The following is a 14,176-nucleotide window of genomic DNA, read 5'->3' as shown; positions in this document are numbered from 1 at the left end:
ACTCTTCTCTCCTCTCTCTGTTCAGAACGGGTTGAGAATTGTCAGGGTCTTCTGAGTCGGAGGAGATTGCATTCTTAGTCTTCTGATTGTTGCCACTTGCAAACTAAGATTTTGTTGCTCTTTTGCATAAGTAATACTGATGCAATTGATTAGGAGAAGGCGCTGCTCATGTGTTATGAGCAGATTAAGTGTCACTTGCGTCCGTGCTGTATGCTTCTGCTCTCTGATTACTTTTCCGCCTCATTTTGCTTTGTTCGGCAGATTCATTAGCAAGTGCTGTCAATTTCATTTGTTAACTGTAGCTTCCTAAGTTCAAAGCAACTTCGGTCTAAGGGATCTTTCTGTGACCACAAGGGTTTCAAAGTTTCATGTAGCATGGTTCGACATTCATTACTACTGCTTTGTTGTTCTACGAGTTCTTTTTCTGCGTTCAAATCTATCACCTTCCGCTGAATTTGTTTTCTGAGACTGTCATTTGATGTTTATGAAGCTTTGGTTTTGTTTGGCATGTTGAATGTGTTAGAAGACTGTCTTACTCTACAATGTTTTTTCTGCATTATTCCTGCAATTTTTTCCTTGTGACAGCCCTGTTCTTGTTTTTGTTATTTTAAACTTGTTTTCAATGAGGCGGTTGCCTATTATGCTTACCTAATGCTTTGTTTGTGTTTGTATGCTATTTTTGTGCATGTTGCTATAACCAATCATTGGTTTTTGATATAAATGTGATTCTCCGCAAATCAGAAGTCGAATAGAGCTAAATTTTTCAGAATACAGTGAATTTTTTACAAACTTTTAACGCCCGGCCAGGCTCCGTTTGTCGAGCGTGACAGAAAAAACTTTATCTGTGGGAGCTAACTTTCGATTAATATGTGTCTACCAACTCTGTGGAGGGATAACTTAACGTTCCTATAAAACCTCTCTGTAGCTGGGGCATACAAGGCCTGGCAACTAATCCTGTGTCAACGTATGTGTTACTGGTGCTTTGAATTTGACCCTCGATGAAGCCCTACTCTATTCAAAACTAATGCAGAATTAAATGATAAGTAAAATGATCTAACGGTGCCTAGACGCCTGTTAAATCCGAGCTTCGAAATGAGACCTTAAAATCTCTGAGTGGGGCTAGCCCATCTTTCGTGGCATCCCACGCAAGCATCCTTTACGGGAGAACTCTCATCTCAGTCTCATTTTGTGCTCAAGGCGCTTAAGTGTCAAATATCTAAGTTCCTTCTATATAAAATCCAAATTTCCCAACTCTGATTTGAGTAAGTTTCACGGTCCGTTTTTGATCCTGGGATACGCCATAAATGCTAAAGCTCTTCAGCCTAAGTCTTGCATACCAAGAGAACTTTTCAAGAATATTTTTATTTCTGCAAGTTTCGCTGATGTTAGCAAACTGAGCTGTATTTATACATTACAATTCAAGCCATTGTCACATAAGTTATCTTCAAAAAGCGTAAATCCACTACTATTAATAATATTGTCAACCACTTCTGACTTCTTCAATAAAATCAAGATCAGGAAGTAAAGTTCCGATTTAAAAAACTGAAAGATCTGGGTGACCGAAAAGTCATTTTTTTATTTCAACTGATTACCAACAACTCCATTTATTCAGGCGTTTTTATGGCGTCTATCCAATTTACTCCCAAGTAGTGGTGTCACCGTCAAAATAGTTAAAAATTGAAAGATTTGCCTTGAATGACTTTGAAAAATGCTGTATTAAGAGGTTAACAAGCTTAGGGTTTCACCGCTAGAAACATAAGCTGTAAACGAACCAAGTTCTCTTACACTCTATAGGTGTTTAGCACTTAAACTTCAGCTTGTTGACCTCTTAAAATAGCATTTTTAGAACCCATTCCGGGCAATTTTTCCATTTTTTAGCTATTTTGTCGGTGACACAACTACTCGGGAGGAAATTGGATAGACGCCATAAAAACGCCTGAATAAATGGAGTTTTTGGTAATCAGCTCAAACAAAATATTTTGACATTTTAACGTGCAAAAAAGATGATGTCTATGATTTGGGTCGAAAGTGCGCCGAAGTAAAAGATCAAATTGTTCAGGGTTATCCTTCAACAAATCGAAAAGAAAGCAAAGTTGCGATCAATATGCAAGTGTGAACATTTAAGATCCACCGATCATCCAGCGAGGTGTTCTTTTCATAATCCAAGACTCATCGCCAAAATGCTTTAAGACTGTTACCCAATAGACGCTAAACCGTTTAGGCACCCTGATACAAAAACAAACTGTGCGATCAAGTCAACAATTTGAGGTAGGGCGTCATCGGAGGATTTATGTAATGATGGAAATGTTAAAGTGTTCAAAAATCAGTAAAAAGTATATAAGAAATTGCTGAATTGTATGGGATAGAAATGTAACCAAGTAAAGTATCAAAATTTTGTGTTTTAATCTTTCAAGAACTGAAACAAAAAGAACAAAATGTAGATCATTTTGCACTTGTAGACAAAAGTTGTGATTCCAAACGCTTTTTGTGATCAAAATGCATTCAAAGAATAAAGGGTAAAAACAGCGTTGCAATAAAACCTCAATGCAGCTTACCCATCTTAGTAGCCTCTCTTTCTATATTATGCTGACAAAAAGCGCCCAAAAATTTTGCATTTTTTATTTCTTAAACACGTCAGAACACACATCCTAGTCCCCCTCATCCCTCGTGCCCAGCATTGTGTCTCTCAAGTCATATTTCATAAAACAAAAAATGGCTCCAAAAAAAACTGTCTGAAAAGAGTTTTGCAACTTTTTCTAATTACCGCAAAAAAAATTGAAATGAACCAAAAAGTTGTTTCATTGTTAGGCTCCACAATATTTGATGTCAAAATCAGCCGAATTGCACTTACGCACTGAAAACTTGTCCAGAAAAGTAGAAGACCATAAAAAAATTTTAATAATAGTCGGTGTCGGTCTACAAATTTTTAGAGCTAATAGAATCGATGAATCTGGTCAAGGTCAACTTGTTTACCTGGTTAGTTAGTTCAAGTCGAGAGTAGATTTCTATTTGAAGCTGCAATTTTTCATAACAAAGGCAGAGCTTCAAGTGATAAGTTGGAAAAAAAAAGACAAAGACTGGCGGCAGAGCCAACGATATAGCTTTGAATTTCGAAGACAAGTATTACAAAATATAGATACAAATTGAATCAGCTCAAGGACATGTTTATTATCTCGGTTGGTTTTTTAGCTGGTCCTTGCGTAACACAATAGCATAACTCTCAAGGTTCCAAACAGAACCAGCAAACTCTGTCAAAGAAACCGTCGAAACTGTCCAAAATCAACTTATAGGCTTTGAAGAAAACTACGTGTACTGCTTGAACCAAAAAATTTGCTGTCTGTTTTTGGCAGACAAAAACAAACGTCTAACCTTGTTCAAGAAAGTTGAGTGTTGTACCATTTGTAACACACAAAAACAAACCAATCCCTAAAACGCACACACATTACCCAAAAGACAACCCCTACAAAAACACACGCATTAGTCACGTTTCAGTTAGGCCTTCCTCACTTTTTTCAATAACTAGGTGCGGACTAGTTGAGGCAATTGTATCGGTAATTGTAACTTTAGCTATTAAATTTGAAATAAAATTTTAGTTTTTTGAGTTTATTCGAAAAAGGTCATTTTTGATTAATTACCAGCAAAAACAAATTTTTAAACTAATCATGCAGATAAGTTTCCAGAGGGATTTTAAAAAAAAAACATTGTTGTTTCATTTCTGGCAGTTCATGCACTCTGCCTCTATTTATGTCTAACACTTAAAGACACCAACTTACTCAGAATTTTTTTTTGTCTCGTTCACATGCAAACATATATCACAAACATTAATAAGACATTCTCTTGCATACACACACGCGCAAGCGCGCACACACACAAAAACAAAACATAATAAAAAACAAAATAAAAACCCCGCAAATACATTTTTTTTCCTTTTTATTTTTGACAACTGACCTTTACATATGGTTCATCATCGTTTTTGTGTTGTCATTTCATCTGTTAAAGGAGGTTTAGGCTTCCTGTATTTCATGGGTAATTGTAAAACTGACACCAGAATTTCAAAAGAAGTTTTTTTCCAAACTTTTTGTCGTTTTTGCTGTTTGATGAGCATAATAGTAAATTCGCTTTTTTAACCTTGACGAAAAAGTACCAGTTAAATTAAATAAAAACAATTTTGGCACAGCACATATTTGAAACCGCCATTTTTAGATTTTGTATAAATTATTGGACAGTTTTGGCATCTCTAACATGTGAGGAAACGTCAAAAGGCTGTTCCTAACGGCTCCTATACAATAGCTTGGAATAAAGTTGGCTGAGAGCGAATTCTACATTTCACTCCTTGGACTTTTCACTCTTCGGTGTGTTTATAAAGAATTCCAAAACTTTAATGATTTATGTGACTTTTTGTTTTCCAAAATCACTCTTCCTTTTTTATAAGAGGACCTTCGCAAACAAAATAATTCGCATTTTCAATTTACAGAAACAGCCATTGCCCGGAATTGCTCAATATGTAGAGAAATTTCAGAACACTGAACAGTGAACCACAGTTTTCTTCTAATTTTATTTTAGGTATAGAGCTTTTGCATTTAACTTTTTCAACCAGGCGATCAATAAAATCTCCATCTTTCAATTTCTTCTGTGTTGCATCATAATAGAGGAGCTTAGTACGAACAATCTGCCTTGACAAAATAAGCATTACAACTAAAAAGATAAGAAATATTTCCCGATGTACCTTTCAATAATGGATTTGGTTGATTTGATGTTCATTCCATCAAACCGCTTTTTGTTACGTCTCCCCGGTTTTGAGAATGTATTTGATTAATTTATTTCACAGTTGTCTGGTTCAGTCAAGAACGGGGAAAAAATGTCGTTTCGCTGTTCCCAATGAAGTTTCGTGCATGGACCTCAAGTTTCAACGACACGGGCCATCAACTCTGCTAATATTTGGAAACATTTCTGCGGAAGTCCCGACTCAAAACCAGCTAGAAAAAGCGATCCAAAACCAATCTCTAAACCTAAGCTGGAAATCAGACCAACCTCTGTCGGCGACTGTGGATGACCAACTAAAACTTTTGGGTCCAGTTAAGCCAGGGTACACGTCCAAGTTTAAAAAAGTCTATTCAAAAGCTCCAACACAGCCGAAATATCCGGAAGCTCTGGTCAGAATTGATGAGAATTCCAATGAATCATTATGGGAGATTATTGTTTGTTGTACGTTGTTTAACCATGATGGTGTTTCGCTTGTTCGAATTGAGGAAGAAGTATCTGATTCCTTTTTCATTCGAGATTCGAAGCACGATTTTTTGGTCAAGATAGAAGTTCCGTTCGGAACAGATCCAGATACAGTCGAGATGTTGCCAAAGGAAGAGACCCCGAACAGATTGCACAGAATTATCAGAGGTAGCGCCCATTTTGGTGACACAGGTGGCCCTTTCTTTTTCGGATAAAGAAACAAATTAAAGCTAATTCAATTATGCTGGCAAACTAAGTTAAAACAATTCAATTTTCAGGACTAGAATCTACTTACCAGTTAAAATGCCAAGTTTTGGTTGCCCTGAACCATAATCCCCTCCCCACACACACACACACGCACGCACACACACCATACACACACGCACACACACACACACACACACACACACACACACACACACACACGCACACACACACACATACACACACACCATACACACACACACACACACACACACACACACACACACACTACAAACACGCACATACACATACACAAACTCGTACATATGCATATGCTTTTTTATGTATAGACAAATACATTGCTATAGAAGCAGTTCTGTAGTGGAAATGTGATCCATGGAAACGAAAAATAAAAAAAAAACATAACAGCACAAATCCTAAAAAAATAATCCAAAGATTTGAATTAAAAGCTGAGAACTAATGTACACGATCAGTACATCAATTGAACAACCCCAGCCAAAAAGGTTATCTCAAAAGTTTTGAAACTAAAATAATCAAACAAACTAAACAAGAAAATAATCATTGCTAGAACTCTTGAAGCTTTTACCCTGATTGTCTAATATGATACCATTCAATATACTCACTAAATCACGCAAAGGCCTTAAAAAGATTTATTATCCATTAAATCTCGACAAACTCGAGAAATATGACAAATGCTTCCAAAAAAAATGAGAAATGCAAAATTTAAAGTTTCTTAATTTCGCAAAAAAAAAATGAATAAAACCCTTTTTTGTCTCTGGGGTTCAGTCATTTAAAAAATATGCCAGACAGAAAAATTTCGTTGACCAGTAAAGATCGAAATATTTCAAAAACATAAAAAAAACAATTGCAAATTTTAACATAAACTTGTTTATTTTTGTGATACTAATATCTTCAGAACCGTTTCATTGTAACTCTAGACTCTCCAGTATCCTTTTTCAAGCCTTAAATAGCCTCAGTGGCTCTTAAAGATTGATAAATTATGAACAAATTTTCGGAAAAATTGAAAGAAAATGTAAATTTTATCAAAACATTGCTAAATTCGTGTTATGAAAATATTGATAACAAATCCATTACCTCTGGCAACTATGCAGTAACCTTTTATCTATATCTGGAGGGGGTTCATTGGCCCTATAAACCTTAAAAAAACTACAAAAATTTTCAAAAAACTTTCAGGTTTTATGTAAAAAAATGCTAAAATTTCGGATGTTAAAATGGTGAAAGCCATTCTATGACTTTTCAAACTTTTCAGTTCCTTATTATCAAACCCTATAGAGGGTTGTCTGGCTCCGGGAACTCGAAGAACTCAAATAATGACAATAAATATTTAAAAAAAATGAAAAGAAGTTCATTTTTCCTTTTAAATAATGGCTAAAAGCTAAAGTTCGTGAGGTTAAGACGGGTTTCGGGTAGGATTACCTTGCGAGGTTACTCTATTGAAGTCTTATGGTGTCTCATGAATATTGTATAATCTTAATGCTTACCTGAATAACTAAAGTTCTAGATCTCTAGTCTGATACTCTTCTATCTGAGCTTCAGTAGACAGTGCAAGGGCCCCAATGCTAAAGTCCGCTCTTTCTACTCCGCTTTTGTTTGGTATTGAAATATACGTTAGTAGTATTAAAAAAAGACTAGAACCTCACCGGGGGGGACGGACATTTTTGGAAGCCTGATTTTCTCGGCCCGACAACAACGGGGTGGGACAATTTGAAATTTAGTAATTTTTGAAAATCTGAATAAAATGTCCCCCCTATTTTTGAGGTTTTAGTCAGTTTTTTTGAAGATTTTATGGGGCAATACTGTTATTCCATTCGTCTAAAATTTTCTTAGGCTAATTGAAACCAGTTCTAATTCTTTGCAAATTTTGCAACTTTCCCGCCATATTGTGCAGCGCTAGACAAAGGCGCGTTAGAATGAGTTCATTTTAGCTGTAATTTCGCTCATTTTGCTGCTTTATTATATAGTGCTGCCAAACTTGGTGTTCATATATCCGATTTTAACATAACCTAACCCAAGATTTATCAAAAATGTTCCAAATTTTTGGTTTTTTGTCTCCCCACTAGGTTTTTGCGGCAAGATCTTAGAAAAATTGCCGACAGATCAAAAATCAAAATTATGGGAAAAAAATAAGGGGATGCAGGGGTACCAGTAAAACCAGCTTATCAACATTTTTGGTTAAAATAACACGTGTCTCAGTAAAAAAAGGAACTGTCTGGATTATGAATCTTTGGTCCAATTTTTATTCATTTTATTTCTCAACCTGTTGAGCTCTACTGAGCTAGCTCGCTTATTCTACCCCAGAAAATTACGTTCAACTTGAAGAGTCTACAGCTCCTGCAACCTAAACTACCACTTCCTTGTAAAAACTGTTTGAAAGGGGGCAAGTTACGAAATAGTTTGATTATTTGAATTAGTGGGGATTTGAATTAAAGAAATCGCATTAAAGGCTTTAATTGTTTTAAGTAAGTTATGATCATTGCACTGCATTAATATAGATATTAGAGGAGCCAGTAATAAAATCCTCTAACTGTTTCATTACCTTAAGGGGTTTAAATGTTGGCTTTTTAGTAATCTTAAGCTACATGTGTCTGGTCTAATGTTTTTCATTGGAATTTTATACAATAACTTGCCCACTTGTCAATAAAAACAGTTTAGTTGACAGCTTCGTGAAGATTCGTTTATTCTCATTTCTTCTTGGACTCGTGGGACAACCTACTTTTTGGATCTGAGCTTTAAAATTTTCATCACTCACAGGTTTGCACAGGAACTTTTGTCTTGAAACTTTCTTTGTTTTGCTAATGTCAGAGCTGTTCCGACCGTTGAAGCGTTTTAAGCAGTCCTTATTCGGGCAAGAACTATCAGGACAAATTGTAATCTCATAGATATCAAAATTCTGTGCAACTTTTTGAGATTTTGAGTTTTGTCGAATGGACGTGGGTCTCTTGAACCCTTTAGTTGCTTCACATGGATGCTTGTGCAAGAATGCTTGCTCCACTTTTAAGTTTACACTTCTTCACAATGATTAATTGTCATCCATTGGAAAATATTTAATGTTTCAGTAATATTTTGACTGCAGTCAGGGTTCAAGAGACTTTTTGTGAAAAATAACAAGTCAATGACAGGGAAAATAAAAAAAATCAAAGTATATATATGTATGTAAATATGTAAAATAGTGGGGACATTTTACTTCAATTTAAAAAATTTTTATTGTCCCACCCTGTTGTAGATGACCATCCCGCAGAAATTTCAAATTGTCCCACCCCTCCCTAAAGGAGTATGGAGTTGAATTGTAGCAATTTACCATGTAAAAAAAACGAAAGTGTGTTGGGGGGATGGGGGGTGGGGTAAAATACATATGCTCAATAAGGGGAACGGGGCGTAGAACAGATCCCGTTTTTGTTTATAATCTACTTTTTTCTTTCCTTAGGTAAAAAAGTTTTCCCCGTTTCGGCTGCAAGAAAAAATTTGACAATCAAGTAACACATCAGAGTGAAATTGCTAATTCACATCTCAAATGCAGGAAGCTTCTGACAAGCCAAGTACGTCATTGAAATTTATTGATCTAGTGCCGTGAAATTTAGCTTCCGATGTCTATTAAAAGTTTAAAAACATCAACTTTTTAGCAAAACCATCGAGAGCAATCAAGAATCTGAACAAAATTGTCTTTTGTGTCAACCGAAACAGTGTTTTTGATTTTGATATCTGCCATTGTGGGAAGTGCCCGCTCAGTGAAAACTTTCAAATCGAGGTTCGAGTTGTTTGCAACCAAGGGAACGGAAACCTGATCATCTACCTCCGCAATAATTGAGTAAGAAAAATTTTTTTAGTAGACCGCATATATGGGTAGGAACTGTTTTTCAAAAAATCCGGTTCTACTAATTTTTATAGGGTGTGAGATTAATAAGAAAAACCCTGCATGTATGGCAGCGGAAAAAGCTGACTCAATAGGTACTCTGGGACACAAATTTTGTTGCAAAACCAACTTTCATGCATTCTGATATGTGCAGATCAACCCCTCCTGGTACGTCAATGTCCCTCCCTATCACATGACCTCACTCACTACACACAAGAAATTTCTAACCCAAAAAGGGGGGACGGAACAAATTTTTAAAAAAGTCAATTGGGCCATATAAGCCCGACTTCAAGTGTTTTTTGGACAATATAGGTACAAATACAGGATGAGACAAGACTTTTTAGTTTTGTTTTGGTTCTTCAGTCCTCTTCGCTACTACTTGGAGGTTGGCTGGTGGTTGTTCATCAATTGTGATTGGTGGTTGGGGGCTGCTATCTGAATCTTCTATGGCCTGACTTAGAATAAACCCATCGCAAGCTGCGTCCGTAGAAGAACCACTGCCCAAAAACTCTGATAAATTGTCAAAATCTACCAAATTTTGATTCAATTCGTCCTCGCTATAAATTTGCTGGTGAAAACTTGGGTCGGAAATTGAGTTGAAACTGGTCTTTAGAATGCTATTAGTTTGTGGAACATTTGCTGACTGTTGCCTTTGGCGTTTGTTTTTTTTTTGCTGGTTATTGTTTTTTACCTGCTGCGAGCTATCTTGCGCCTGCTGCTAGCTATCCTGCACCTGGTGCGAGCTATCCCGCGCCTGCTGCGAGCTATCCCGCGCCTGCTGCAAGCTATCCCGCGCCTGCTGCGAGCTACCCTGCGCCTGCTGCGAGCTAACCCGCGCCTGCAGCGAGCTATCCCGCGCCTGAAGCGAGCTGTCCCGCGCCTGCTGCGAGCTATCCCGCACCTGCAGCCCACTTTTCTGCTTGCTTTCGCCCAAGTCATCCGCGCCCCAATCAGGTTTATTCATCATTGATTTGAAGAACATATCCTCTCTTATTGAATGATGACCATAGGGCAGCATGGAAACATGGTCATTCATAATAAATAGTTTGTCATCGTAGCCTGACAATGATTTCTTGTTGACAACTATTGAGTGAAGCCTGTGGTTGCTGGAGGCTATTCGGGTGTTGAGAAGACGCACTACCTCACCGCCCAAAAGAGTTTGCTTGTATAATTCATGGGTCATGCAGCGACGTTCAACTTTTGTGACCCCTTTTGCTGACTGTTTGATGCAACCTGAAAAAAAACTTGGTTTATTTCAAACTCAATCCATTGTTTCCATACCCAAAAAAACTTTATTTGATAGAATGTTTTTCATATGCCTGTTTGTTTTGATTACTTGTGTTTGTATGACGAGAGGGAGGTTTAGTGAAAAAGATATATACTAGCCTTCAGCGAGCTTGATTGAATACAGCTTTGGCTTGAGTCCACAAAACTCTGCATTTGGCCGGCTTCCCATCTCATCTTTGAATTTAAGAGTGACACGTGCATTGTCCCTGCTATACAAGGGGTGTTCTGGTGGAAAGTTTGAAATCGAACTGTTCAGCGACCGACTTTTTCCGTTGTATCTCTACAAAGAAGTCTCTTGAACGCACTTCATATACAAAAGAGTCCGTGTCTGAATAACGCAAATTGCAGTCAAAGTTTTTCTTCATGATTTTGTATTAAAACTCGAGCATGAACTTCTTTGCCAAATCCAATATACAGGGACCCACTATGGTTGGTTTGTCCCAAAGTATTTCTGATTGCTGAAGGCATATTGTGACAAGATCTTCACTAATAACTTTTGATGATTGGTGCTCGGGCTTGTTTGTCCACTTTAGCGTTTCCTCTTCCCTGCGGGTTATCCTGACTTTCATTCGGTTTCGCTTTCGCTCACAAGTTTTTCCAAACAATGAGTTAACCATCAATTTGAAAAAATCCTCCTCAAATTGTTCTTCGCTTGCTTTCGTTTTTCCGTGTTCAGTTGTACGTACGGTGCCAGCCACTTTTGCTGTTTGAACGAAAGCACTCTAAGAAGCTGGGTCACTACAATCCTAGTTCAACATAGAGTTTGAGGGTTTGATAGTGCACAGTGTAATTCTGTTTATCGAACAACGTCTGAATGAGCTTTTTCACCTGCGGGGGTTTTTTGATTTGCATGTCGGCCAACAAGCTGCTTTGATACTCACTGAGCCAGCATTCATCAATTGCTTCTTTTGTGGGCGCCAAAGGAAAATCAGAGTGTAGATCGTGCAGGCTGTTGGGATAACTGAAATCGCCTTCAACTATGTATCCAACCTCATCATCATCAGGCGTATTCAATATTCGACGCACAAAATTTTTTAGGCTTCCTCATCGGTCCATTCACTTTTGTCAAACATTTCGAAGTCAATATTATTGGCATCCTACAAATTATTGGCATCGATCATTATTATGAATGAGGAAACGTTCTTCGGTTTGCAGTCCGAAAGAAACTTGTTGTTTGCGCGACAGAGCCGCTTGCTGTAAACCGAGCTCACGCCTCCTCTTATAAGACTTTCTACCATGTCGAGGTGTTCCCTTTTTGTTAGAAGATGTAGTTGAGGGTAGCATATTTTGAGCATTGCATCTCCTGACAACTTGGAAGCCGTGTAATACTGGCAGCAGTCGAGTCCATATGCATCATAGCACACTTTTCGAAAGCAGAGTACTACTGCAGCAAGGAGAAACACATCTGTTGTCAAACACAAATTGTAGTAGTCACCAATGTTTTGGCACTTGAATAAATTGAACACTTCGAGGGCTCGCTTGTATTCATCTTCACTCACTGTTACCTCGTACTGCTGCAAACTGTTTGTCCATTTCTCGATAGGGGGAAGCTGGGACTCCTGCAATTTATCAAAGCTATCGACGAAGCAAAAAGGGAACGGGCCGTTTTGATTTAGCAAATTAACGGATGTTGTGGACCATGATTGGAAATCTTGTTCCAATAAGGTGAATTGATCAGATGGCAGGTTCTGTACCAACTTGTCGAGCGATGCATTCATGAACTTAAATGAGTCCAATAGTCTGATATACTCATACTGGCTTGTCCAGACACCTTTCTTGTTTTGTGTTGTTTTCATATGCACTCCAATGAGATGAATTTTTCACTCATGCTTGGCACAAATGAAATTGTGTTTTTGTCATTCAGGTTTTGTAGTGCTAATACTACGTGATGAAGATCATAGTTTGCCAAGCTGTGCGCAAATAGGGGGGTGAAGTTTAGAGTTTTGCGTTTCAAATTGCACTGCGCAGACGCCCATCCCAAAAATTTTCCTAAGAAATGGCAGTGGTCTAGAACAGTGGGATCTTGTGAGGATGTATTCAATTCAGTTTCACAAATCCAACAGAAACTAGCTTGATCTTTAGTGATTGCTGGCTCGCCGGAAAATTTTTTGCGTTGTTGTTTCACATCGTATATATCCCTAGCAATTTGTTCCAGTGACTTAACAAACTCAACCATGACATTCGGACCACATTTGAGATCGAAGTAGAATGACTTTGTTTCGTTTAAAGCAACGAAGAGCAAAGCATAACTACATGGCTTGTGTTCCTCCAATGCACTAGTAACTGAGTTTTGTTGTGTATTGATAGTGTTAGCAAACTGGTTCAATTATTGACTCCAGATCGAAAAATCCAACTATAGGCGCACACCATCGGGCTTGAACATTTTCGAATTCAAAGTTCTGCTGTTTGGCTTTCGGCATTTTTTTTATTGGTTGCGTGCTTTGATGGCATATTTCTTCATGTCTCATGTCGATCCAATGAGGTGCTGATGTGGAAACAGTTACGACACAAATGGTTGTCAATGCGCTGGTGTTTTTCAAGATATTTATGAATAAGTGCCTTGATACTTGTGATCAGGACATAGTGATGCATTGATCCATCACTTAGCAAGAGCAGATCCAGATTGAAAATGCAGTTTTCATGTTTTGATATGCGGGAAGTAATCAGTTTCTTGTTCGAATGTCGAAAAACATTAACGCGTACCAAGTTCAGCAGTTCAAATTTTTCCATCTGGTGAAAAGCTATTGGCATCATGAATTCACCAGCCGCTTGTTTTGCTCCTGGATTTTCCGAACTATACATTACTGGATTTTTGTTTTTTGTCTCCGTGAAGCATTCGCGGGTATCAAACGGGGTCCGAATGTGTTATGGTACTGAGCTGTATAGCAGTAGAGTAAACATTTCTCGTCTTGTCGGTTTCGAATGTTCAACAGGTACTGACATTTTGCTAGCTCAGTAGGTAAAGCTAAAAAGGAAGAGGCAGCAATTGGTTTTGACCTGGCGAGCCTCAGTTCAATGCTCTCAGTGCTATCTACTGTCCAGCCGCTGCCATGAGATGCAAAGTTGTTCAAGGCAAGCAACATTTGTTCAAGCATTCCAGCGAAACAAGATTTACTCAAACCTGTGAAGTCGACCCGCTGCATTTTCGAGTTGATGTGTATTTTAATGCCATCTGGCTGGCTGCTAACATTTTCATCGCTCGATGGTTTTGTGAGCTGTACCAGCGCGCTAAACTGAAGTTTTTGTGCATGGTTTTGGGTGTTGAGTTGAACAAGGTTTTCAATCTCATCACGTTTGCTACGCATGAACCTGAGCAAGTCTAATTCATGTTCTCCCGCTGATATGTCATGTGTTTTCAAAACACCGCCGTAAGCTTGCTTGGACGGAACAATTCCCGAACTTGGGTTGTTTTCCAGATCAGCGTTCCATACTGGAAGTCCATGACTTTTGTTCATATGCTCCATGTACTTGAGGTTGTCTACAAAGAACTTGTTGCAGTACAGACAGTAGCGGGGATGTTTTGAGTTCTGTTGTTGTATCATATGCGTTTCGAGTTCTATGACTTTT

At 38.0% G+C, this 14,176-nt stretch overlaps 1 protein-coding gene across 2 annotated transcripts in view; it reads left to right on the top strand.

Moving 5' to 3' along the window:
- Positions 1-5,506, top strand: part of LOC142351492 (uncharacterized) — a 32,042-nt gene extending 26,536 nt beyond the window's left edge. For both annotated transcript variants that reach the window (XM_075403537.1, XM_075403536.1), the window contains exon 9: positions 4,829-5,506. In XM_075403537.1, coding sequence (XP_075259652.1) covers positions 4,829-5,441 — 613 coding nt within the window. In that variant the 3' untranslated portion in view covers positions 5,442-5,506. The remainder of the gene's footprint in view (positions 1-4,828) is intronic.
- Positions 5,507-14,176: the final 8,670 nt, after the last annotated feature.

This window comes from Convolutriloba macropyga, chromosome 13 (genome assembly GCF_964194025.1).
Source record: "Convolutriloba macropyga chromosome 13, txConMacr16.3, whole genome shotgun sequence".
Lineage (NCBI taxonomy): Eukaryota > Metazoa > Xenacoelomorpha > Acoela > Convolutidae > Convolutriloba > Convolutriloba macropyga.
Note: the sequence above shows the minus strand (reverse complement) of the source record. Positions and strands in the feature narration are given on the sequence as shown.